This window comes from Castor canadensis, chromosome 7 (assembly GCF_047511655.1).
Source record: "Castor canadensis chromosome 7, mCasCan1.hap1v2, whole genome shotgun sequence".
NCBI lineage: Eukaryota > Metazoa > Chordata > Mammalia > Rodentia > Castoridae > Castor > Castor canadensis.
Window position 1 is genome coordinate 156,741,386 of NC_133392.1, and position 27,152 is coordinate 156,768,537.

Here is a 27,152-nt window from a genome sequence, read left to right on the forward strand (position 1 = left end):
AAGACCCCATTTCCAAACATTCTGATGTTCTGGGGGCAGAACATAGGAATGGAGGGGCACAATTTAGCCCACAACAGCGAGCGTTCTGGACACTTCATAATCATGATTCAATAGCTAAATGATGTGTTTCCAGCCTGGGATGGGGCTGTCAACTCCAGGGCCTGTGTCCATCCCCAGAAAGAGGCCGTCCTCGGATGGCTGTAGTGTTGCTAAAGAGCATGAGGTTGGCGGAGTTACTTCACACTGGCTTTCAGATGCCACAGGAAGGAATTGCAGAGAGTCAGCCGCTCCCCAATTCCTGAGAGGCAGAGCAAGAGGAAATGAGTGTGTGGGGGAGGATTCCGTCACTTGGGAAGGATGCTCAGCGTCCAGGAAGCAGGACCAGGCTTAGGACAGGGGCTGCCAATCGGTCTGCAATCCTGGTGAACAGTAAGCCACCTGTCTGCTTGGAGAGCTCCCCAGAAAGGGTGCAGATGACACAAGGTTATAAGCTCACAGCAGACTGGGAATCTAGGTACTTTTGCACAATCTTTGAAATGTCCATAACAAAGTTTGTTTGTTTGTTTGTTTGTTTTGGTGGGGGGGAGGTTATAGAGAAAGAGAAAGGAAAGAAAAGCTCCCAGGAGGTTCTGCTGCCCAGCCCAGAAAAGGATGCTGTTGGGAGGGAGGAAGCCGAAAACCTGCTGGGCGTGTGACATGGGTGATGCAGCGCCACCTGGTGGCAAAAACGTGGTACTATAACGCACAAGGGGTCTGGATGTAAATGGGCCACCAGCCCTGCTTTGTCCCAGGACTGCAAGGGAAGGGAAGCAAGGCCAATTCCCAGAGCAGGCGCTTAACCTTGGCTGTACTAACGGACCCCTCTGTTAGTCTGGCAAAGACGATGGACCCTCGGGATGAAGGTATAAAGTAGAGGAATGGGATGCATAAGCAATTATTGAAATATGTGATAAAATACATTTGGAATAGAGGAGGACATACATCTCTTATTACCACACTGAGGGGCTGGTGGAGTAGCAAGTGTGAGGCTCTGAGTTCAAACCCCAGTGCTCCCAAAAAAAGTTATGTTGAGAATTCATGACATTTTGAGAATCTGCAATATAATATGAAAATAAATCTGTGATGTCTATTCTTCTGCCCCTCTCCCTTAAGCAGGACCTCCCTGTATTGCCCACATGGGCCCAGACTCTCATGGTTCAAGTGATCCTCCTGTCTCAGCCTCCTGAGTAGCAGGAACTACAAGTAGGCACTACTGCACCCAGTTTTCTATGTCTATTGTTAACTAAATCCAGATACTTCTGAAATAAAACCCAAAATCTCCCTGTAAGAAGCCAGAGAAAACAAAAATGAGCTGGGTCACTCTCCATGTTCTGGACCACGGGCTAGAACCTGCCTTGGAAAGGAAGTTCAGGGATGGGCATAGTGGCATATGTCTGTGGTCCCAGCTACTTGGGAGGCCAGGTGAGAGGGTTGAGTTCAAGGCCAATCTGGCCAACATAATGAGACCTTCATCTCAAATGAAGAACCAAAAAGCAACCCACGAAAATATGTGATCTATTCATGTAACAGAATTTTGTTTGGCCACAGAAAGGTCATCTCATGCCACAGCAGAGATGAACCTTGAAGACTTTATGCTAAATGAACAAATCAGCCAGGCATAAGAGGACAAATATTATAGGATTCTACTCACATGAAATACCCAGAATAGGCCAGGCATAGTAGCTCACACTTGTAATCTCAGCTACTTGGAAGCAGAGATCAGGAGGACCTTGGTTCAAGGCCACCCCAGGCAAAAAAGTTTCACAAGACACCATCTCAACCAACAAAAGCTAGATTTAGCATACACCTGTCATCCATGCTACTTGGGAAGCATAAATAGGTTATGCCAGCCTGGGCATAAATTTGAGAACTTATTCAAAAAAATAACTACAGCAAAAAGGGCTGGAGGAATGGCTCAAGTGGTAGAGTGCCCACCTTGCAAGTGTGAGGCCCTGAGCTCAAATTCCAGTACAGAGAAAGAGAGAGAGAGAGCGAGAGAAAGAAAGAAAGAAGGAAAGAAAGGCATAGTCACAGAGAAGAGCAGTAGATCAGAGACACCAGGGACTGGGGGGAGGGCAGGGGAGTTATTGCTGTTGGGAGTGATGAAAAGTTTTGGAAACAGATATTGCACAATATTGTGAAGGCCATGTAGACTGTGCTACTGGACTGTGTACTTAGGACCAGTGAAATGGGCTGGGGTGGAGTTCCGAGGCAGAGCGTGTGCCCAGCATGAATTAAGTCCCTGGGTTCAATCCCCAGGACAAAAAAACAAGGAACAAAAAACAAGGTTAAAATGGTGATTAAAGCCATACTAAAAGACATCTTTCTGGCGACTCAAATCCCCCATTGCCATGCCCAGGCTCCCTCGTCTGTCCACATGCAGTCACTGGGACATCTCACCAAGTCTTGTGGCTTAAATATCTTTCTTTCTTTTTTTTTTGCAGTATTAGAGCTTGAACTCAGAGCACTTGCTAGGCAGATGCTCTATCACTCGAGCCACTCTGCCAGCCCTTTTTGGTGTTAGGTATTTTTGAGATAGGGTCTCACTTTCATTTTGCCTGGGCTGGTCTTGAATCACAATCCTTATCTCTGCCTCCCTAATAGCTAGGATTACAGGAGTGAGTCAGTGGGAACCTGGCCTTAACGCCATCTTTATGTTAGCCATTGCCAAACTGCCAGCTTAACAGAGGATGCTCTGCCCCAGCTCCAGAGCCCGCCCCCTGAGCTGGTTCCTTCATATCTAATGGGTCCAGACCTGAGCTGTGGGCACTGTCTCCTGCTAAGCCTGTTCCTCCTTCCTGTAAAGAGCCACTGAACAATTTTCCTCCACACTCCTTTGCTCACCCCACAGCTGACCCATTTGAAATCCTATTAACTCTGCACACAGCGCTGCAGCTGCCTCCAAGTCAGCTCCTGCAGGCCTGGCTCAGCCCTCCATGGCTCCCAGGCCACCAGTGTGTCCTCTGATGATAGGCCCTGTGTAATCCTGTCCTCATAGCCTCGTGGTTCGAGATCACGAGCCTCGCCCCCAAGTCTTCTTCATACAGCACCCCCCTGGGTCAAACCTCTAACTCCCTGTCCCATCCCCGCCAAAGAGAGCTCTGTGTTTAAAGGGCTCATCTTGTAGGTCCAGACCAATCTGGGTAAATTTTGTGTCTTACCACCAACATGGGACTTAAGTCACATCTCCAAAATCCCCTCACATGAGTACCTACATTAGCATTTGATTGAATAATCAGGGAATGGGAATCTTGACTTGACAGAGTGGGGTGGAATGTCAGAATTCTGCCCACCAGACATGGCCAGGACCAAGGTACGGGGAGGCCCCGAGTCTTCTCCCTTATCACAAAACCCTCTCTGGCAGCAGCAGTGTATTTTAAGCTACTCCTACCTGCAAAGTGAGACCCTGAGTAGGGGTATAGAGGAAAATAACTTCCCGTTGCTGGCATAGCTAGGCTTTACTCTGGCCAGCCCTGCTTGACCCAGGAATCCAGGCCTCCTGGGGCAGTGGTCACTCCAGCTGCAGCAATGGATGGACCTCCAGGGAGGATGGTGTTCAGGGTGTGCACAGGCAGGAGGGTGGGGAGCACAGCTAGCTGGGGGGAACAGTTTGGGTGGGAGGGAAGGGAGGGAATGGCCAAGTTATGGGGAGAGTTTAAACATACCTCACGGTCCTGAGGGACCCTGTAGGAAACCACAACCACCCAATGGTGTTCCTTGCCAACCAGGGTCCCAACTCCCGAAACATGGCCATGACACTCTTCCATTGGTGTGGCCCAATGGTCACCTGATACCGTCTCCTCTGGGGAGGCTGGAGGTAGATGGGGGAAACAGGGAAAGAGGCTCTTGTGGGTCCTGGTTCCTCTTTCCCAGCCAAGGCAGAGCCTGTGTCATACTTACCTTCAAACAGGGAAGTGGGCGGGTGGCCATGTTTCTCCCTAAAACATGAGGAAAGTCCCTCTCCATTTTTTGGTAGTACTAGGGTTTGAACTGAGGGCTTCATGCTTGCTAGGCAGATGCTCTATTGCTTGAGCCATGCCTGCAGCCATTTTGGCTTTAGTGATTTTTGCCTGGACTGTGATCCTGCTATTAATGCTTTCCCCAGTAGCTGGGATGACAGGTGCACCTCAACAAGCCCCATTTGCTCTATTGAAATAGGGTCTTATTAACTTTTTTCCCAGGCTGATTTCAAACCACAATCCTCCTGACCTCTGCCTCCTGAGTAGCTAGGATTACAGCTATGAGCCACCAGCGCCTGGCTCCATTCTAGTTTCAAAAACCCCAGATGTGGCTAGTTACTTAGGTTGGAGTTGACCTCTGAAAATCATTTAGGGCTTCTCTGACTTAGAGACACCAAGTTGTCACCCCTTTGCAGTTGTCAGAGGAAGAGATCCCTGAGCCTCGAGGGGGAGAAAAGAGCATCCTGACGCCACCTCTTCCTGGAACTACTAGCCACAGTTAAGAGGCTTTTTTTGGTCTGGGCCTCCGGTGTTCTAGCTAGACAGCTGGGTATGAGGGATACTGTAACCATGTAGCAGGCCACTGGACACGGGCCCTCTGGACGTGCAGCTGCTGATAACTGCCAGCTGGCTTTCCACAGCCGTGGAGACAACTCTGGGTTAGATTAACTCCTCTGATCTTACCAATTCCCCCAGGATGAGGGCAGGGAGGCTGTCAAGACCAACAGGATGCTGACTTCCTGTGCAGGTAGCTCAGCTAGGAGCCTGGAGTTCTCTCATTTTGCTCTCTTTGGCCAGGCTGCCCCCGCTGCCACCCCAAGAACCACAGCCCCTGGGGTGGGAGGAGCATAGCCCCAAGAGGGCCATAAGACACCCAGGGTCCCTTGCATGGAGGACACACAGGGAAGCTCAAGACCACCTGAGAACCGGGATCCTCACATCTGTGAGGACAGATGGTGGAAATTTGGTTCAAGTTTAAACCTCAGCAAGTTGAAGCTGTATCACGGCATGGCTCGCCCATTTTCCCCTAGAAGTGGAAAAGAAGAACATTCTTGGTGTGTCGTTTTCCTGCATGAACAGAACCAAGCCCTCTCTGAATCCACATTGCTTGTAAAACAGCCACCCACTCACCAGGAGACAAAGTGCCTTCGTCTCAATAAAGCAAGAACGTGAAGCTGAACTTGATCTGCCACAAAGCAGTGCCAGAAGACCTCTCCTGTCTCCTGTCTCCTGTCTCCCTTCACCCGCCTCCCCTCCCCAAAATACCCTAAGGATTAAGTGACTGTGGCTTGGGGGGAAGAAGTCCATTCCAGGCTCCTGCCAGGCCATGTGCCGAGACCCAGGGCTGGTTGCAAAACTCAAGCTTCAAACTGTTCATTTACATTTTCAGTAAAATGCTGAGGGGCTTCTTAGTCCGGGGTCCTCTCTGGAGGAGGTCAGGGGATTCTGAATAGCCCAAAGTGACTTGGAAAGAAAGCAGCTGCTGTTGGCCTGTCTTCAGAGCAAACTCTACAAATATGTTTGCTGACACTGCTGAAAATTGCTTGTAGTAACTTTTTTCCTGATTATAAAAGAACATATGCTCATTGCAACATTGTTTATAATAGCCAAAACTTGGAAAGAATCCAAATGTCCAAAAACAAAAGAATGGATAAATATATTATGTATGGAATGGAATACTATGCACCAATGAAAATGAATGGACTACAGCTACCCATAAGAATGTGGAAACTCTCATAAAAATAATGTTGAACAAAAAAATAGAAGACTTAAACTGGGCATGATGGTGCATGCCCCAGTAATCCCAAATTACCAGCCAACTTTTTCGCAGAAATGGAAAAACTGATCCTGAAATTAGATTTTTTTTTTCTCTTGCAGTACTGGGGTTTGAACTCTGGGCCTCATGCTTGCAGATGCTCTACCACTTGAGCCATTCCACCAGCCTGATCCTCAACTCAAATTGCAAGGGGCTTCAAACAGCCAAAACAATAGCAAAAATGAAATACTTTCTGATGAAATACTTTCTGACTCTCTTTTTTGTGGTACTGGTGTTTGAAGTCAGGGCCCACACCTTGAGCCACTCCACTGCCCTCTCCCCTTTTTAGTGAAGGGTTTTTTCAAGATAGGGTCTCAAAAACTATTTGCCTGGCCTGGTTTTGAACAACGATGCTCCTGATCTCTGTTTCCTGTAGCTAGGATTACAGGTATGGGCCACCAGTGCCTGGCTTGACTCACTTTCTTTTTGGTAGAACTGGGGTTTGAACTCAAGGCCTCACTCTTGCTAGGCAGGTGCTTTTATCACTTGAGCCACTCAGTCAGCCCTTTTTTTGTGATAGGTTTTTCATGATAGGGTCTTTCCAACTATTTGCCCTGGGATGGCTTCGAACCGGTATCCTCCTGATCTCTGCCCCCTGAGTAGCTAGGATTACAGACATGAGCCACTGGCACCCAGCTCTGACTCACTTTCTGATTTCAAAACTCACTGCATGGCTGGTGGAGTGGCTCAGGTGGTTGAGTGTCTATCTAGCAAGTGTGAACCCCTTTGTTCAAACCCCAGTACCGCCAAAAAAGCAAAACAACAACAACAAAAAAAAGCAAAGTGAAATGAACTTTGGAGACTAAAAAACCAATGAATTGTTCTGTTAAAAGGACCAGTCACTTTTATAGTATGTGAGTTATACCACAATAAAAAATATAAACAAACCCTACAAACTGTCATTCCTTTAAAATCACACCTAATAAGCTGTATATTAAAAACAAGGATCTGGGGGTGTAGCTCAGTAGAGCATTTCTCTGGCATGCACAGGGCCCTGGGTTCCATCCTCATCACCCCAAAAACAAATTTAAAAAACAGTATGCTCATTGTAAAAAAGAGCTGAAAACACTCTTTCCCCCAAGACAGCACCTGTGAGCACAGAAAGCATCACGGCTTCGGGAATGTGGGTCGTACTCCGGAGTTGTTTTTGTCACCAGTGGAAAGAATGTCTTCACCACCCCCCCAACACACACAAGCTGGCTGAAAGGGAGGAGAGTAACATTAGCCCTAAAAATGCCACTCCTACCCCCCAGAGGACAGGACGTACTAGCCATCTGGCAGGAGCAGGGGTGGGGGGGGGAGGGGAAATTAATTCCTACCAGACGTGGAGGCCCTGGAGAAGAAGGGGTACAGGGGACACAGAGACGTGGTGGAGGACGTGGGCGTGGCATAGTGGGCGGGGTCCTGGGGGGGTGAGGATGAGTCGCAGGGCGGGGCGGAGGGCAGAGCACTGAGACTCTCGGGGCGGGGCGTGGAGGGCTCAGGGGCGGGGCTAGAGGGCAGAGCACAGGGACCACGGGGGCGGGGCGAGGCGGGGGCGGGGCCAGGGAGGCAGAACAAGGCGCTACTGGGGCTGGGCGTGGAGGGCGCAGGGGCGGGGCAGGGCTTAGGGGCGGGGCGTGGAGGGCGCAGGGGCGGGGCTCTGGGGCGCGGAGCCGCGGGGTAGCCGACCCGATGGGCCTGCAGGGGCCGGGACGCGGGCGGGGCAGGCGCTGGGACGCAAGCCGCGGGCGTCTTGGTGCCCAGACGGCTGCGGCGCCCGGCCTGGTCTTCGCCGCGCTCCCGCGCCCCGGCCCCCTGACCCCCTCCAGCCCACCATGCCGCTACCCGCGCCGCCCACTTTGCTGCTGCCGTCGGAGCGCGCCGTGGTGCTACTGTCGTGCGTGCTGTCCGCGCTCGGCTCCGGCCTGCTGGTGGTCACGCACGCCCTGTGGCCCGAGCTGCGCAGCCGGGCGCGGCGCCTGCTGCTCTTCCTGTCGCTGGCCGACCTGCTCTCGGCCGCCTCCTACTTCTACGGGGTGCTGCAGGACTTCGCGGACACCTCGTGGGACTGCGTGCTGCAGGGCGCGCTCTCTACCTTCGCCAACACCAGCTCCTTCTTCTGGACCGTGGCCATCGCCCTCTACCTGTATCTCAGCATCGTCCGCGCCGCGCGGGGACCCGGGACTGACCTCCTGCTCTGGGCCTTCCACGTCGTCAGGTGGGTAGATGGTGCTGTTTTCAAAGCCTTAACCCTCAGCGCCTTCTCCCCCAGGCCCACCCCCGTCTTGCCCCTCTGCTGCCGTCTGGCACTCGCGCTCCCTCCGTGAGGCACCCAGTGGGCAGTTGTGCCCTAGGCAGCCCTGGGCCCACTGGAGGTTCCAGCCTTGCCTGAGATCTCCGCAGAGGGCGCCCCTTTGTGCCTGCCCAGCCTGAGCCTCCCAGCAAGGTGAGGGGCAGAGCTTACCCTCAGGCCCCGGCCCTGGTCACCTTGGAAGAGCTGGGGGTACACTCTGCTCTTTGTCTCCTGCTTCACGTTTGTGGTGGTCTCTGTTGCCCATGGGGAGAAGCGCCCACCCCCAGGCTGGAAGATGAGTTAGGGGCTGCCCTGGCCTGGAGAGCCTGCCACTCCCAATCCCATGCCTTCACAGCTGGGAAATTTGCAAAGGACTGTCAGGACTGGGTTTTGGTTTTTGGTCTGATGGTTTCTAGACTTCAGACTCCTGTCTCCTGCATTTCTCTTCGAGGTGATGTTGACTTTCTAGAATTGAAGAGGTCTAATGCTGTCCTCAGTTGCTAAGAGCTGAGCTGGAAGAGGCTCTGGGAGGAGGGAAACTGAAGGCTCTGCCCTGCCCTGCCCTACCCTGAGTTCCGCATGTCAGCAAGTAAGCCCTACCCAGAAAAGAAGGCCAGCCCTACCCCTGTAATTTCAGAGTCTGAAATTCTCAGTGTCCTGTGCTGAACTGAAGACAGGAATCCTATGGCTAGTTTCCTCTTTTCCTGCCCCCAGATCAGAACACCAAAGACTGCCCTAATTATAGGTCCTTTCTATTAAAAACCTGATTGCTTTCCAAGGACTAAGGGGATAGTCAGCACTTTAGTAGGTCACCTGGGTGTCACACGCTGAGGCAACAAACTGGGAAGAGTCACCTGCCCTTAGCTCTCGTAGCTGCTGGACGAAAGCCAGTTGGTCCCTAAGAAACCCAGGGACCTGCATCTCAACTGTTCAAAGCAAAGCCTTTGCATCACATTACTCAAACAGTGGCTCACATGCTGTAGGGGCCCATGGAGAGAGAGCCACCATTCGTCCCTGCCCTCCAGCATGTCACCTGACAGGGACTGTCAGAGACCAGTGTGTCTAGGTGCAGGTTGCAATAGGCAGCTCTAACCCAGAAGTTCATAGGTACTTGAAAAGGAACTCAAGACTGGACCTTTTTTTTTTTTCAAGAACCTCTTCTCTTTCCCCCTTTCTTTTTTAAAATATTGAATCGAGGGCTAGGGATATAGCTCAAGTGGTAGAACTCTTGCCTAGCAGGCACAAGGCCCTGGGTTCAATCCCCAGCACTGCCAAATGACAATAATAATAATAATAATAATGTATTTTTAAAGTGATACACAGACTGGGTACAACTTCTCCAGAAAACAAGTTTCCTAACGAATCTGAGTGGGAGTTTTTTCTGTTTAGTTCTCATGAGGAACCCTCAAAGATGGCTTTCTGTGCGGCTTAGGGAAGGCTGTGTTTAAGGAATGAGGAAGACTTGTCCAACAGGTTCCTTTATTGACCCACATCCTCCCAGACTGTTGTGAATGACTTAGCTAAGGACTCTTCAGTGCATTTCTTTGGAGAATTAGTTTAGCCTTGCTGAAAGTGTTGATGTAGCAATCTTGACTTCAGGCATGGACTACCTGACCATTTCAGACTACTTAAAATCAGCCCTCTTCTTCAAACCTTCCAGTCTTGGAAAGTATTTTAAAATATGATAACACAAAAGATGGGCATCTCTAGTTTATAAAGAGTTCTTGGGAACTGATTTTAAAAAAACAAAACACAAGTATCTTGAAAACTAGACAAAAGACAATACATTCACACAAAGTAATAAAAGCAGTCGATCAATACATATGGAAAAAATTTTAGCCCCATGAATACTCAAAATGATACGTTATAACAATGAGATATAATTTCCTCATTAAATGATAAGAAAATGCTAAGGTAGAATGCTAGTGTGAAATGTGCTAGTGAAATTGCTATTGTCTGACATTATTATTGGCATTATAAATTAAAATAATCCTTGTAGAAAGTATTTGTTCATACTCTTTGATCCAGTAATCCTGCTCACCAGGAGATAATCCTAAATACATACAAAAAGCCATGTGTTCTCCAGAGTGTGAGGGACTGTTGCCACAGTGAGAATTTAGAAGCAACTTCAATGTCCAACAACAGGGGAACAGCAGGTAGAGACAACCCTCCCCTTGGTTGGGAACATTCTAAGTCATAATTTTAAAATGGCGTGATAGAGTGTGAAGTGAAAAACGCCATCTGGATGCTGATTGCAGCAATGGGAGCCCAGGGGTTTACAGAGAATTCTGCACATACGCGATTCGTCCCTAGGGAAGCACAGGTGTGGCCCTGGGCCCATCAAATACCTAACCTGCATGGCTGCATTTACAGTCTTTTCTCATCCTCACACTAATGGGATTTCATCACAAGCTGCAGCTGGCTCCTGACGTTTTGCAAAATTCATGGATCACCAGTAACCCGAACCAGATGAACAGGGTGGTCATCCTGCATCCATAGCCGAAGAGACGCCCAAGACCACATAGTTAGTAAGTAGGACGCCCCAGGGTAGAACCTAGTCTGTGCCCTTTTATGATTCTGCCTTGCTTTTTGGCCTTGACAATTCAAAAAACTTAAGATATTATTTGAACAATAGGGCTGGGTGTGTGACTCAATGGCAGAGCACTTGTCTAACGTGCACAAGGCCCTGGGTTTGATCCCAGCAGCACACACACACAAAAAAATTACTAATAACAAAGCTGGATGTGTTGATGCACAGCAATAACCCCAGCACTCGGGAGGCTGAGGCAGGAGGTCAAGAGTTTGAGGCCAGCATGGGCCTCCGAGTGAGCTACCTCAGAAAACCAAAATAATAATAAAATTTCCAACAAAGTTTTATTTTTAGCTTCCAGATTTCCCAGATATTAACATTTTACCATGTTAGCTTTATCCTCTCGTTATTTTATTTTTTTGGAACAGACATGATGACCCTCACCCCTGAATACAGTGTGTATTTCCAGAAGATAAGCACAGTTTCCTACTGTGCCTACCAAAAGCAGGAAGTCAACCTGAGCGATACTGTTACCTGATTGGTGGATTACATTGAGCTCATCTCCATGAGCTAATGGTGTCCCCCAGAGCAAAGGGAAATCCTGGCTTATATGTGGCCTTCTTTCCATGTCTCTTTACTCCCTTCAATTCTTCCGTCTGTCTGCGTTTATGACATTGACATTTTGAAGACCATAGGCCTATCACTTTGTAGTCTGTCTTTCATTTGGGTTTGTCTCGTGACTCCTGGGGAGTGGTTTCAGGTTGTACACTTCTGGCAGGCTGATCCCAGAAGCCTGTTTTCTCATTGGTTCCCTGCTGGTGATATCAGCTCTGATGACTTGGCTAGGGTGATATCTGCCAGGCTTCCCACTTTCCCTTTCGTAATTATTATTTTGCTGTTATGTGGATGTACACGTGTGGCCATCTATTCACCAAGGGAGGGGCTAGAGCTGCAGTAGATAAGCCTGAGGCTACCCCCACCCTGGCACAAGGTGTCCTGCCTTTCCTGCAGCTGCCAGCAGCTCCTGCTGGCCCCAGGGTGGTGGGCTCCTCCTGATTTAGGCGAGAACAATTTCAGGTCAGCGGGGGTCCAGTGAACAGTCCCCTTCTTCCATGGTGCCAGACATCGGCCCCCATGTCCTGCGAGTTTGGGGAAGGCTGGGGCTGGGTGTGGCTCATCTTGCAGGGTCAGAGGTGAGGGTCCTGGTCCAGCTGGCTGTCTCCTGCCATCTCTGTTCTCTGGCTCCACTGAGTGACAGTGGGGTGTATGCATCACCCCTCTGGAGCTCCCTTGGGGTTATGGAAGAAGAAAGTATCTGGCAGCCCCAAGGTGACCATAAAAATCCTGCTGAGGGGGTTGGGAGTGGGAAGTCCCAACACAGTGAAAAGAGGAAATGTGCACCTCAGGGGAGGGGGCTCTGAGTTCTCTTCATTAGAAACAAGCTCAAGGTGTGGCCAAAGTAACAAAGCCTGGGGAGAGCTGGTCTCAGAGGTCCTTCCTGCTGCCTCCTTATGGTCCTTCAAAGACTCATGTTTAAATTTAATCACCATTGTGGTGGTATGAAGAGGTAGGCCTGTGGGCTGGCGGAGTGGCTCGAGTGGTAGAGCACCTGCCTAACAAGTGTGAGGCCCTGTGTTCAAACCCCAGGGCTGCCAAAAAAACAAATGAATAAATGAGAGGTGGACCTTCAAGAGCTGACTGGGGCCTTGGGCACCACAGTCATAAATGGATTAAGGCTAGTTATGGAAGTGGGGGAGCTCCTATAAAAGGGAGGTTTGGTCCCACCCTTTCTCTCCATCCTGAATTGCCCTTCCACCTTCTGCCATGGAATGACCCTGCCAGATGCCAGTCCTGTGTTCTTGGACTAACCCAGCCTCTAGACCATGAGTCAGATAAACTTTAGTTTATGCCTAGTCTTTTGATAGTCTGTTATAGCAGCAGAACATGGACTAAGACACCTCTGAGCAGACAGCATCTCAGAGAGAGATGGGATTATCGTCCTCATAAATCCCACCCTGCATCACCCACTCTGCCCAAAGTGACAAGAGGTGAACTTGCTTTTGTTCCTACAAAACAGTTTTCCAAGATGACTGTTAAGTGGTGAGGTCACCACAGAGCTCCTTTAGCCCACGCAGGGGCGGAGAACCAGCACCAGGGACCATCCTTAACCCAGGCAGAGTAGCCAGGACTGAGACAGGACAGATGAACCACTGAGCTGAGGGCCACTGTGGCACCAGGTGTGATATACGTTTGAAAGGTCATGCTAATCTGGTCCTGCAGCTAAAGCTGTAGCATGACCTCATGGTGGCCTGACCCAGTGACTGACTTGCCGTACTTCTGCCACATCTTAGGCTCTGCCCCATGAGCTGGACAATAAGTGACTGCTGTCCTGGGATAGCAGCCTCTCCAGACCCCGCTCCCTCCCAGGACTTTTCTGTTAGCACGTGGCTGCATGATAGCTTCGTTCTCAGAGCAGTTTTTGAGTTGTGCTAACTTGTAAGGCGTTCCATAGCCACAAGGTTTTGAAATAAGGAATTGCTGTTAGCCCACAGAAGGGGGAGAAAGAAGACCCCTTTGTTTTCTTTCCAGCAGGTGCCAACCTCCAAAGATCTGTAAGAAGAGTGGGTTCGGGGTGAAGGAAAAGTGAGGAGCCTGGTGGGAGCAGCAACTGTGCAGTCGGTGCCTTGAGCCCTCTTTCAGTCTAAGCCCTTTGGAGGGCAGAGGGAGGAATCCAAAGGTCTTTGAAAAACAGTGGGCAGCTTTTCAGCAGACCTCTATGAAGTGGAGGTGCCTCGCTCACCACGTATGCCCCTATCCTAAGTGGTAGGGAGAGGTCAGGGACAATGGAACTAAAGTTCCCCGTTGGGCAAAGCTGGAAACCCCCCAGGACTGGGCTCCAGCGGGTTGATGTCAGAGCTAGGAGCATCGTCTGAGACAGCCATCTGCCTGTGATCATCACACAAATGCCAGGGAGTCTGGGCATGAGGGAGGTTAGCTCACTCTCTGGCTGAACCCCTGAGGTAAGTCAGTTCCTCTTCCCTGGAAGAGACTTTAAAAGGATCTGAGTTCCAAGAAGGGCAAAGTTCAGAGCAAAAACCCCAGTGGCACTTTGTCAATTTTCCCTCCCCTGAGCTTACCCAGGTTCCCACCCAGCTCTGCCTGCCTAGGCATGGTGTATGTGGGGCCCAGGACTTGCAATAGTAGTCCTTGACCAGAACCTGGGCCCTGTTCCCCATCGTTTGTAGGATGCCACCATGGTAGTAAACCAAGGCTAGCGAAGTCCCGAAGTAGTTTCAGTTTTACAGTCACAATTGAAGCTGTCAGCCCTATAAGCAATATGTAGGTGAATGGGTGTGACTTTGTTTCAGTGAAACATTTATTTTACTAATTTATTTATTTTTGCTGTACTGGGGTTTGAACTTAGGGCCTCCACCTTGAGCTACTCCACCAACCCGTTTTTGTGATGGGTTTTTTCAAGATAAGGTCTTTCAGAACTATTTGCCTGAGCTGGCTTCAACCCATGATCCTCCTGATGTCTGCCTCCTGAGTAGCTAGGAGGCACCACCAGCACCTGGCTTGAAACATTTATTTAAAAAAAATTTTTTTGTGGTACTGGCGTTTGAATCCAGGGCCTCAGTCTTTCTAGGCAAGCTCTCTACCACTTGAGCAACCCAGCCAGCAATAAAACTGTATTTAAAAAAAACAAAACAAAACAGACCTTCGGGGCTGGTGGAGTGGCTTAAGTGTTAGAGTGCCTGCCTCGCAAGCAAGAGGCCCTAAGTTCAAACCCCAGTACCACCAAAAAAAAAACAGTTTGGGCCAAATTTGGCTTGAGGGCCACAGTGTGCTGTAGAAAATGACAGAGCCAATCCACACCAGCACTTGGAAGACTGAGGCAGGAGGATAGTGAGTTCTAGGCCAGCCTGGGCTATATGAGACCTTGTATCAAAAAAACAGAAATCAAAGTAATGGAAGTAACATTAGTAGTAGAGAGTAAGCTTAAAAGTGTTGCTTATCTCTGAACTTAAGCAGTGATGGCCGCCACGTTGGAGCAGACAGGAAGCCAAGTATTTCAGGGGTAGGTGGTGAAAAAGAGGCTGTGTCCTGGTGCAGAAAAAATGAGGAAACACTCATCCAGTGTGGGAAGACTAGTACCTGAGCAAAGAAGTAGGTCCTTGTCCAGTGAAGTTCCTGTGTCTTATTCTCTGTTTTGTGTATTTCACTTTCATCTTCGGTGTTAAGGAAAAAATGAAAGTCTGAACCAACTTCCTGCGATGGGATCACTCTCACTTGCTGACCGCATCCATGTTGGCTGTGGATTCCAGGGTTCAGCAAAAAACCAGCAAAAGCTTTCTGAGACTCAGCTGGCTATATGAGGTTGCACACAAGGAGTGTTGTATTATGTGTTTTATTATTATTTGTATTATTGTATACTTCACATCCTTGATATCAGTGTAATTTATAAATTAGGTGTGTGTGTATACGTGCACACGCATACACACCTTGACATTTTTCTAACAAGTCCATTGTGGAGCCTCATCAGCATGCCACCATTTGTACTCACAAGTCGCCACTCTGGTCCAGCCTGCTTTGTGGGATTAGTAAGCCATTGCTCCTCTTCCTCCTCCACCCCACCAGCTTCCTGATACCCTGTCTTTGTACCATCCTCTTAACACCTGCCCAGTAGCTCTGGCCTCAGCATGACTGCTACAGTCTCAGCTCAAGTCCATTCAACTACTCCCTGTTAAGCAGGCCCCTCTTCCTGGCCCTTTGGAACCCCTCCCCACGAACATCCCTTTGGAGCTTTGGATCCACCAAGCTGAAGTTGCAGAGTGGGGGTCTGTCACTGGGTGCCCGCCACGTTTCCTGTAAGGCTTATCAGGATGCAGAAGGAGCCAAAAGGAGAGCTAACCTGACCCCATGGGAACCGGCCCTTGCCCGAGACTCCCCTCAAGTTCAGTCTCCTTCAGGATGGCTGTCCCGCCACCATTCTCAGAATTCCTGAGCAGGGCCCTATAAAATGGTGAGGAGCCCACACCGTGACCTTAAGATTGGAGGTTTAAGGCCAGACGCCATGGCTCAAGCCTGTAACTCCAGCTACTCAGGAAGTGGAAACCAGGAAGATTGCAGTTTGAGGCCAGCCTAGGCCTAGGCAGTTGAGAGACTCCCTTCTCAACCAGGGCATGGCACAGTTGGCACAGGCTTGTCATCCCCAGCTCACGGGGCAACACAAATAGGATCATGAGACCCTACCTCAAAAATAACCAGCAGAAAAAGGACTGTTGGAAAGGCCCAAGCGGGAGAGCACCTGCGTACCAAGTGGAAGGTCCTGAGTTCAAACCCTAACGCTTTCAAAAAAAAAAAAGAAGACTGGGTTTAGCACATTAGGAGCCCTTTACTTCCTTCTCAGTGACATCCTGCTGGCAGTACATATGTAAGGAGTGACTTGAGGAGCACTGTCTCCACCCATGGGCTCAAACTCACTCATTTGTTCATTCAACAAACCCTTAGCCAGGTGCTGGTGGCTCATGCCTGTAATCCTAGTTAATCAGGAGGCAGAGATCAGGAGGATCGCTGTTCAGAGCCAGTCGTGGGCAAATAGTTCAAGAGGCCCTATCTTGAAAAAACCTATCACAAAAAAGGGCTAGTGGAGTGGTTCAAATGGTAGAGTACCTGCCTAGTAAGTGTGAGGCCCTGAATTCAAGCTCCAGTGCCACTAAAAACAAAACAAGCCCTTCTTTTGTCCCTCCCTATGCCAGATGCTGGAGAGTAGACTCGTGAACCCACTTGGCCTGTTCTGGAGCTCAGAACTGTGACTTATGTTGTCCTGAAATCCTGAGGGGGGCATGAGTTGCTTATGTCAAAACAGCTTGACACTCAGACATACTAACTTACCACATAAACAGCTTTGCATAGTTACAGATGAGGTCTGTTTTGTCCACCATGCTGCATGCCAGGCACTGAAATGACAAGTTTTGTAATCGCCCCACTCTCACCACAGTCTTAACGGCAGCAGACTCGTGTGCACTTACCAGGTCCTGTGTTCTGCACACAGATCCATCCAGCTCCCATGTGGCACTGCTTTGTCCCCATTCTGTGAGAACTCACATAGTGGGAACAGATCCATGACTTGGACCTGGTACACTGCACAAAAGTCCAAGCTCACACCTACCCTATGTGCCACCTTTTTGAGAAACTCTATGTAGCCTGTGGGTAGCCCCCAACCCATTAAGCTGCTTCGTAAGGAAGAGACTGGGTGGGGAACCTGGGGACAAGGACTTGGGCTAAAACCAGGCAGTGCTTTTAGAGGGGTCTCTGCCCACTAATGCTTTACAGGGTTCCTGTGACCCTTGCCAGGATACCCTCCCTTCCACGGAGCAAGGAGGGCAAGGGGCTGTGCCCACTCAAAGCCAACGTTCCCCTTCTGAACCCTGGCATTTGCCTTCATGGCACCCTCCCCCGAGGTCTGGCCCGAGGCTGACTGGCAGCACGCATGCAAAGCCTGGACACACCGGCTGATGGGCTGGCGCAGGGAGAAGCCCAGCGAGTGGGAGCCAGCTCTGCATAGCCCCATCTAGCCCCATCTCCAAGGAGTCCTGGAATTGTAAAGTAGAACCAGGCTTCCAGGACAACACTCTTCCCCTTCTTGTTTTGCAGGGACACTGTGGTCCAGGCTTGGGAGCACTGTCCCCTTCTCCAAAGAACATCCCCAGTCATGTTTTTCTTTTTTTAAAATATGGACCGCTTCACAAATTTGCGCGTCATCCTTGCGCAGGGGCCATGCCAATCTCTGTATCGCTCCAATTTTAGTATATGTGCTGCCGAAGCGAGCACGCCAGTCATGTGTGCAGGTGCTGACCTGACTTCGGTGCCTCCTTTTTCTTGTTGTTCCTCAGCTGGGGTGTTCCGCTGACCATCACAGTGACAGCTGTTGCTCTAAAGAAGATTGGCTACGATGCTTCAGATGTGTCCGTGGGCTGGTGCTGGATTGATCTAGAGGCCAAAGATCGTGTCCTGTGGATGCTGCTGACCGGGAAGCTGTGGGAGATGCTGGCTTATGTCCTATTGCCCCTGCTGTATCTCTTGGTCAGGAAACACATCAACAGAGCGGTAGGTACCTGCTGTGCTGGTCCTTGGGGGACAGAACTAGTGACAGGCCAGAGGGACTGGGCTGGCTTGGCATCCAGCACTGTGCAGAACTGTGAATGTGCTCCTTCGTTAAGTCTGGGCACTCCTCCCTTGGTGGCTGAGAAGGCAGGAGCTCAGGACCTGCCCCATGCTTTGGGCTCCTGAGGACCAAGCTGCAGTCAGAGCAGGAGCACAGAGCCTGAGTTCTCGGCCATGGCCCTCCACTGCCCCTGTGTGGACAGCCATGGTAGTTGCTCACACTTAGGAGTTTAGGTTTGGAGTAGGAGGGGGCCTGCCCGGCCCTGGGAGGGGAGGGCCACAGGGTTTTGACAGAGTAACTCCTCTAATTCTAGGTGGTCAGAATTGTTTCATACATGGTAGGTTATTCAGGGATTCATAAATCACTGAGGGTTGGCCAGAAAGACAGGAGTTTATAATGAGGACTCAGACAGGGATCCTGCCATTCTCCAGAAAGGCAGGAATGTAGTTAATTGTGGTAAAAGATAAAATGTGACATGTGGCAGGAGCAGCCAGACAGGTTCCAAGGAAACGCTGTGAGCACAGACTGCTGCTCCAGCTGGAGGGTGCTGGAGGGCTGCCTGTGTTTCTGTTTGCCATCTGAGTTTTGAAGGCTGAAACTGTAGGAGGGTGTGTCCTGTCTTTTAGGTCACACTGGGGTTTTGGAGTTTTGTTTTTGTTTTGTTGCAATGCTAGGATTGAACCAAGGGCCTCAGGTTTGCCTAACACTCATCACTGAGCCACTCTCCTCTGGGCCATACTGTTAGCTCAGCAGTCATTTCTGAGTTAGGATGTTACAATTAAAACTTTTTTTTTTCAGTACTTGGGTTTGAACTCAGGCACTTGCACTTGCTAAGCATTTGTTCTACCACTGGAGCCACACCTCCTGCCCAAGAATTAAATTTAGTATTCTCTCCTGGGTTAGACATAATTAATTTTTTTTTTACAGTACTGGGATTTGAACTCAGGGTCTACACCTTGAACCACTCCACCAGCTCTTTTTTGTGATGGGTTTTTTGTACTATTTTGGTCAGGCTGGCTTCGAACCACAATCCTGCTGATCTCTGCCTCCTGAGATCCTGAGTGCCTGGCTTAGACAGAATTAATTGATTGGAAGTCAGTTGTGCTAATTAATACTGAGAGAATATGAGACTCATTCATAAATTGATACATGAGAAATAGCCTGTGTCAGAATCAAGTAACAGCTTCAAACTCAGAATGGTTATTAGACACAAAGTGGAACTTTACTTCTCTGTCATAACAAGCAGACTAAAAGAAAAGTAGGTCCTGTCTGTGACCTTGGGCACCTCATCCCTGTCCTGTGCTGCCATCTGTGACTTCTGGTTCTGTTTGCTTTTCCCTGGGAAGATTAGCTGATCTGCCTGTCCCTGCAGCTCTCTGGCCGGCAGGAATCCCGACTGGAGACACAGGATTTAGCAGTGGGGTCTGCAGTGGCTTTTGCACCTTTAGGCTAATTGTTTTGTCTCCTGCTGGGCCTCTCACCCCTCCTCTTTCTCACTGCCTTAGGGTGTCTGGTTCCCAGGAGCTCCACCAGGCTCTGTCCCCTTGTGTGTGTGATTCCTGTGTGTGTATGTTGTGTGTGTATGTATATGTGTGTATGTTTGTGGGTCTGTGTGTATTTGTGTATCTGTGTATGTTTGTGTACGTATGTGTGTCTATCTGTGTTTCTGCTTCTCACGCTTTTTGCAGCAGGGCAAGAATCCTGGGAATCCCCAACCTCTGCATGTGACAGTCCTCTTGCAATTTAGCACACATTCTCAGAAAGAAAATAAGAGAGATGAGAATGTTGTGTTCCCTGCCCAGAGCCAGGGAGGAGAGCAAAAACAAATAGTCCCAGCAAGCTTTGCTCTGAGGAAGAGACAACCACTGGCCAGCCCAGGCTGGTCCCAGTCTTCAGCCCCCTCTGCCTCCCAGGGGTGTGGGGTGAAGGAGTCCAGCTGTCTGAGCTGCTGCCAGAGCTCCCAAGGGGAGACCGGAGCAGGTGCGCCGAGCAGATGAGCTACGGACACTTGGGTGTTCAGGGATGCCAGGTGAGCAGCTGCTCCCTCACCAGGGCCTTCAGTGTCCCAGACCCAGAACCAGGTCAGGCCCACATCGCTGTTAGAAGTTGCTTCACCTATTTTCACAAATTTGGTTTTGATCTGGAGCTGCGTCTCCTCTCTCTCATAAAAGATGTTCCCCAGGAGCAGGGAGGCCAAGGCTGGTTGCAGCTGGCCTTTTCTTTCTGCCCTTCCAGTGGGCAGGTGGCTGGGGACACAGCAGGCCTGTGCTCTAGGGGCTTCATTCCGGAGAGGAAGGCCAGAATAGCAATAAGCTGAGAAACAGGGGAATGTCAGAGCTCAGACAAGGAGAACTGCAGAAAAGACAGAAACCCAGGACTGGGGCAGGGGAGGGGACTGTCTGGGAAATGCCAGAAGGTGACATTGAGCAAACACTTGAAGGAGATGAGGGAGCGAGCCACAGAATAGAGAGTGCAAAGGCCCTGGGGTGGGTTGTGCCTGCCTGTTTTGGGGATCAGTGAAGAGGGCTCATCGGTGTTCGGGTGGAGCGGGCACTGTACATCTCATTCCCAAGCTGGGGTCCATGGCTGCCCTGGGAAGGCACGGGCATAGACAGAGGCATCGAGAGAGGCCCATCCAGCTCAGGTCTGTCCTCATTGTCCCCACACAGCACGAGGCGCTCTCGGAGTACCGGCCCATCTGCGAGAGCCAGCATCGGCAGTACCGCGCTGTCGCTGCCTCCTCCATAGCGGATAAGAAGCTGGTCCTCATCCCACTGATCTTCATCTGCCTCCGTGTGTGGAGCACAGTGCGCTTCGTCCTGACACTCTGTGGCTCCCCCGCGGTGCAGACACCGGTGCTGGTTGTTCTGCACGTAAGTCTGCCCTCGCTGGCCCTGCTGCCCCACTGGACGTGGCCAGATCCCTCTCCTAGCAGAGTGGCATCTCAGTGCTGTCAGCCAAGGCAGGGCTAACCCTAACCCAGACAGGCAGGAGACCTTGAAGAAGGAAGGAAGAGGAATCCGTGTGGCTCGGGGTGTTCAGGTGTTTCCCAGCAACCTAGAGCAGCTCCAGTAGAGTTGGCTGATCCTGGGTCCTTCCCACCAGAAGGCCTGGACACAGGTCTAGGCCAGGCAGCCAGTTTAGGCCTACCTGGAACTCTGGTGAAGGGCATGTGCTGAGCTCCTCCCAAGCCAGCCTCAGGGGCTGAGGAGCAGGAAGGGGCAGGGAAGGTTGTGGAGCCCAGGGCAGTCCCTGGCCTCCCCGCCATTGACCAGGACTGGTGCTCATGCCTCCTCTTTCCTCCTGGCAGGGTATCGGGAACACCTTCCAGGGGGGAGCTAACTGCATCATGTTCGTCCTCTGCACCCGAGCTGTCCGCACACGGCTCATCTCCCTCTGCCATTGCTGCTGCTGTCCTCAGCCCTCTGACCAGAGCCAGGCCAGCCCTCCCAGGGCTCCTGCACCCCACAAGACAGGAGAATCACAGGAACCCAGGCAGACCCTACAGGAGCATCCCAGCACCTGAGCGTTTGCCTCTTCTAGCTCTGTGCGTAGGTGCTGCCTTCCTGGGACAGGTGTTTCTGTGCATCCCCACTGCAGGACATAGGGGGCATGTCCGCCCAACCGGAAGCCCCCACTGGTGAAGCTCTGGGCCCCGGTAAAGGAGCAGCTGCCACCTCAGCCTCTTCTACCTCCTACACTCTCAGGCAGCATGCTCCCCAATCACCGTGTGTCCTGGTGCACTTGGGGGATTCCTCTGAGTGAGGCCAGCAGGAGTTCCGGGGAAGCCAGCAATGCAGGATCCCCACCTGGGTGCTCTAGGCCACTGGCCTTCAGTGTCCTGAAGCCACACAGCACTGTTTACAATGTGAGGGACCCACACCTGTGCACCCACCCCATGTATGGCTCAATAATGTACCAGGGTGTCCCAGAAATGGGTCTCCTACCCAGACATCACAGAGCAGATTCCTGGCTTATTAGGACGTCGAGATTCCCTGGAGAGCCCGCTTTCCTTGGACAGCATTGCTGGTCAATAGCCACAGGTCCCCTGAAGTCATATGTGACAGCCATGTTGAGCACAGCCCAGTACAGTCTCATAGGCACTTCATGGACTTTCTTGCTATGGGTCACCAGTCCTCCATATCAATTGCATTTGAGTTTCAACACAGTTCAGAATCCAGAGTCCTGGTTTCCCCAGGCAGTCACATGATATATTGCCTGCCAGTGCCAGAGCAAAAGCCAGCTTGGGCTCACTGAGGGAGGCATTTCCCCACCTCCCAGCCCAGCCCCTGGTGTTCTTAGGACTTCTAAAGCAAGGGTGAGTTGAGAGGAGGTCTGGCTTATTCACTTCCCAGTTAGGCTTTTTCTGGGAAAGGTGATCAGACAGTTAGAAAGTGACCCAAATACTGATTTCTCCATGAAGGTGAAGGTTCTAAGATTCAGCCTTGGGCTGGGAGCATAGCTCAGTGGAACAATATGTGCTTAGCATGTGCAAAACCCAGGTTGATCCCCAACACCAAAAAAAGAAAAGAAAAAGATTAGCCTTTTTGGTGGGTGGGTGGGGACACAGAAACCTGGATGCTGGGGTGATATTTTACATTTAAAAGGAAAAGGATTTAAAGGAGCTTCTGTATCTCCTGTTGTATGGCTTTTTCACCAGTGCTTTCTGCATTTCAGAAAGCAAGTTCTCTGTTAAGCACAGAAGCTAAGAACAAGAAGTATAAATGCCACCTTGGAGAAGGAACGTACAGCTTTACCCAGGAGTCATTTCCCTTGGGTTCTGACAGAACTGTACAAAATGGAAATGATTTTCTGAGCCTGACTTTCTGAATTCAAACCAGAGTCAGGCTGTGCTATCCATTCCTCTCAATTATCCATCCATTACTCTCAAAAACAAAATCAATATCGGGAAAGGAGTCATCATTTAGAGAACTGAGTCTGCAGTGCTCTTTCTTACTTGCTTTAGAACAGTTCTTTATGAAAATCAGCAAGAGGGGGACATCCTTAGGGTTCTTAGAAAGCTCTGGGCTGCCCTATGGAAAGTTCCCCCTCAGCAGGAGGCAGTCTTATAAAAACAGCCTGGGGTCCCCTAAAGATGGAATGCCATTCCTGGGCACATAGCTTCTAGCTTCTAGAATGGAACAGAAAGCAAACAAGAAAATGATCCATGATTGAATGGGAGTGAGCAAACCTTACTTAGCAGGGTGCTCCAGAATCCTGGCAGACATCTCTGTGGGCTGAGCTGGATACCTGTAGGTCCCCAGCCTGTGCTGTGCTCAGATCAGCCTGCAGAGGGAGTTAGGGGCTCAGAAAACCCTGTTCCCCAGAGCCCAGGCTCGCTCTGGTGTTGCATCTACCTGGGTGACGCCCTTGGCTGGGCCGTCTGCTTCAGGAAAAACCACCATGAGGCTACACCTTGGGTATTCCCATCTGCCACCCACCTGGCCTTGCAGGCAGATGGTTACCTTGAATGGCTGTGGGCCTAGGGAAGTGGAGAGGTTGGGACTTGTGCCTTGGCCTGGGCCTCTGGCCCTGTGATCTCAGATAACCTCACTTCCTTAGAGCCACTGAGTATTTATTGTTGGACAGATACAGTTCACGACGAAGAGCGAGAGGGACTTTGTATCCTCAAAGTCCAGGAGGGGCGTTGTGCTGACCACCCCTCCCCCAACCCACCATGCTCCTTTTACACTTTTCTCAGCTCCAAAGGTTTCCCGTGTCCCTGACACCCAAGTGTGACCTCAGCCTTAATGCATGCTGCAGCCGTCCCAGTGTCCCCAGCTTTGTCAGTGCCCCTCTTATGCACTTTCAAATATTGGTTTCAGAACCAGGTCTCCCAGCCACTGCCCGCCTCTGTGCTGGGAGGTTTGTTGGTTTATTTGTTCTGTTTGTTTCGTAGTAGAGATTTTTATGTGGCCCAGGCTGCTTGTACAAACACGACTCTTAGTATGTCCACAACAAGAAAAACTGTTTTTATAAAAAACTTTCCAGTTGTGGTATAGCACAGTGTGAGTTTTTGCACAAGCAGAATTGAAATTTAGAGCCTGTCTGGGTAGAGGTGAAGTCTTGCTATTTTAAAATAAATTATTTTTCTTCTGTTTGGTAAACTGATTGTTCACTGATGTGTGTGTATGTGTGTGTTGGGGGAGTAGGGGAGGCAGCGCCGACTGGCCTGAGCTGTGATCATGGAGAGAGCAGCCTGGGGACATCTCTGCCCTTCTCTGTTGGCAAATACACTCACCAGAGGTGGCCACCTGGTTGGCTCTGCCAGCTTCTCCTGAGTTTGCCTGATGAAGATCATGGGGAAGGCTGCAATATGGATCCCTGGGCCCATCCACACGGAGGGTCATTAGGTCCAAGTTCTAAGCACTTATGGCTTGGGGCTAAACTCTCAGAAGGGAGACACTCCAGGGCCAGTCTTGCCCTTCAAGTATCATTGTATCCTGGTCCGTAAGGACCCACTGCAGCCTCCTCTGTGCAGCCTCCTCTGTGCAGCCTCCTCTGTGGGCTCTTTGGTGGTCAGGAGACGCCAGGACATCAGGCCTATTCTCCAAAAGGACCAGCCTTCCAAAACCAGCTATAGGAGCTAGCCACCCTGTCAGAACTTATGGCCCGCACAGCCTGTGTGTGGCCCTGCCTGAGCCATATGTTTTGTATATATGACACTTTTTCTATGTTTTTATAGATTGGAACTTTGTCCTCCAAGCTCCTAAACTTTTTTTTCTTTGTTCTACTTTCTGGTTTTGTGAAGTTAAACTATGGAAATGCCCCTGGAAGTGACATTTTAATATTAATTTTGTTCTTATGATGCAACCCACACAGACTTAAGTATTACTAAAAAACAGAAATTTCTCTGAAGGAAAGGCCCTGAATTTAATTCCCAGTACCACAGAAAAAATTAAAATACGGTATCTTCTTTGAAATGACTGTTTTGGGTTGACTGTTTTGAGTTGTGTGTATGTGTTTCTTTGAGCTATTATCTTTTGTATATCTTAGGGGTTTTCTGGTGGTACTGGTATTTGAACTCAGGACCTCACACTTGCTAGGCAGGCTCTCTATCACTTGAGCCACTCCACCAGCTGAGCTGTTCTCCTTTGAATTTGTTTCTGTATCCCTAAACACGGTGCCATATGCTTATCTGCGGTGAAAATTTGGATGAAGTCCCTCCCAGCCCATCTATAGGGATCCAGCTGAACATACATAGAGCGGACTTGGGCGCATCTGCCCACCAGGTGACTCTGGCAGTCACCCCAAGCCCTGTGGGATAAACAGTAAAGAGAGTCAGCTGAGCATGAGTGCTGGTCACTGATCCTTGCACTGTGGACTGATGTGACCAGCGTTTACTTGATGTATTAATAATCAATGCCCAGGGGTGTTCCAGTTGGCAGCACCTCCTTTGTCTAGCTTAGCATAGAGACTCCTTCCTCTGCCTTGGGGTGCAGGGCTGTCCCTGTCCTACAGCACCAGAAACTCACTTCTATCTGTTAAGTCCCTAATAAGTTGCACTCAGCAAATCTGGATTTGTCCCCCCCCCTTTTTTTTTTTTGTGGTACTGGGTTTGAACTCAAGGCCTACACATTGAGCCACTCTAACAGCCCTTCCTTCCTTCCTTCCTTCCTTCCTTTTTCTTTCTTTCTTTCTCTCCTTCCTTCCTTCCTCCTTCCTTCTCCTTCCTCCTTCTTTCCTTCCTTCCTTCCTTCTCCTTCCTCCTTCTTTCCTTCCTTCCTTCTTTCTTTCTTTCTTTCTTCATTTCTTTTTGTGTGTGATGGGTTTTTTCAAGGTAGGGTCTTGCAAACTATTTGCCCGGGCTGGTTTTGAATCTTGATCCTCCTGATGGCTGCCTCCTGAGTCACCGGCTCCCTGCCCTCCTCTTTCTTTAATCCCTGGTTCTCATTCACTGAGTTTCCCCCAAACACCTCCCATGACCCCCGCTCTCACGTTCCTCTCCCTCTTCACCTGTCCCTAGGACCTGCCTGCCAGCCTCCCTCCAAGTGCTGCCTCCTGTCAGTCTGTCCTGCTCAGGCCGGTCCGCTTGGCCACCCAAGTTCCATCAAAACCATAAATCGGAACTCCAGGGGCTGCCCCTGCAGGAGAGGTCCAAGTCCCTGGATGTGGTGTCCCAGGGCTGGCACCTGTCCTTGTCCCCTTTCTCTGCAGCAAATGCCAAATGCTGCTCTGTGATGTTCCGTCTGGTTCCCTCTTTGGGGGGCGTTACTGGGCTTTGAACTCAGGGCCTCATGCTTGTTAGGCAGATGCTCTACCACTTGAGCCACTCCACCAGCCCTTTTGTGTTGGGTTTTTGAGAGAAGGTCTCTCGATAACTATTTGCCCAGGGCTGGATCCTCCTGATCCTCCTGATCCTCCTGAGGAGGTAGGATTACAGGCGTGAGCCACCAACGCTGACCTTCTACCTTGTGGACCTGCGTGGGCTCCTTCTCCAGTCCTGCTCCTTCCCACTGGCATTCCTTTCTTCCACTTTTGTCACATCTCAGTGCCCCACCAGTCCCTTTCTTGCCAGCCTCCTACTTCCACCCTTACCCAATGCACTGGATTACCTCTTGCTCCCAAGACTTCCTAAGCAGATCACTGGCATGCTACATGAGTTCCAGAGACCACTATACAGGGCCTGTTCCCCCGGAGCCTGCCTGGTTCCCCCCAGAGTGCACCCGGACCTCAGGCCTTTCACCCTCAAGAAGCTACAGAGGGGAAAAGTGGACACTTTCTGAGTGAACTGCCTGAGTCCCCAATCTCAGACTGTCTGCAGGAGAGCCAAGAATCCAGCACCACTGGGAAGGGTTTTGCTCAGTGTTATAGGGTCAGCACAGTGGGTTTTGTTTGTTCAGTTGGTTGGTTTTGGTTTTTTGAGGCAGGGTCTCACTGTACAGTCCAGGCTAGCCTCAAACCTCACCATGGTCCTACCTCAGTCTCCTCAGTGCTTGATTTACCAGCATGGGTCACTGGTATGTGCCACCATGTCGAGCCCAGCACACTGACCTCTTCCTATACCACGCCGGATTAGTCACCCTCAGGTGGGTGACTGCATAGTCACAGACTGTGTAGCCTGCTGTGCCAGGGATGAGACAAAGCCCAGTATGCTACCAGCCAGGGGAGTAAAAGCAGAGCCACAACTGTGCCCAGGCCTCAGTGGACACTTAGGGTGGGAGAGGCACTGGTGGAATATTTATTTGTCCTTTTTTTTATTTTTGTGCTAGGGATCCAGCCCAGGATCACGCATGCCAAGCATGTGATCTACCACTGAGCTACATCCCAGCCCTCTGTACACTTTTGAATATCAGAATGTGTGGTTTAGGTGCTAGGAATGTAGCTTAGTGGTAGAGCGATTGCCTACCCTGTATGATGTCCTG

General features: G+C 50.4%; 1 protein-coding gene, 1 long non-coding RNA gene and 1 other non-coding gene across 3 annotated transcripts; 1 reads left to right on the plus strand and 2 right to left on the minus strand.

The window, feature by feature from the left end:
- Positions 1–2,426: 2,426 nt before the first annotated feature.
- On the minus strand, positions 2,427–7,231 carry LOC141425044 (uncharacterized). The gene is made up of 2 exons (XR_012450128.1): positions 6,904–7,231; positions 2,427–5,559 (listed from the first exon to the last, which is right to left on the minus strand). It is a non-coding gene; the product is annotated as an uncharacterized lncRNA (long non-coding RNA).
- Positions 7,232–7,479: 248 nt separating this feature from the next.
- Gpr157 (G protein-coupled receptor 157) lies at positions 7,480–23,894 on the plus strand. Its single transcript, XM_020157500.2, has 4 exons — positions 7,480–8,014; positions 17,516–17,729; positions 20,457–20,660; positions 21,098–23,894. Exons 1-4 carry the CDS (start codon positions 7,632–7,634, stop codon positions 21,311–21,313), a joined length of 1,017 nt encoding a protein of 338 aa, XP_020013089.1. The 5' UTR covers positions 7,480–7,631; the 3' UTR covers positions 21,314–23,894.
- LOC141425168 (U6 spliceosomal RNA) lies at positions 17,350–17,453 on the minus strand. The gene has a single exon (XR_012450260.1). It is a non-coding gene; the product is annotated as a U6 spliceosomal RNA (small nuclear RNA).
- Positions 23,895–27,152: the final 3,258 nt, after the last annotated feature.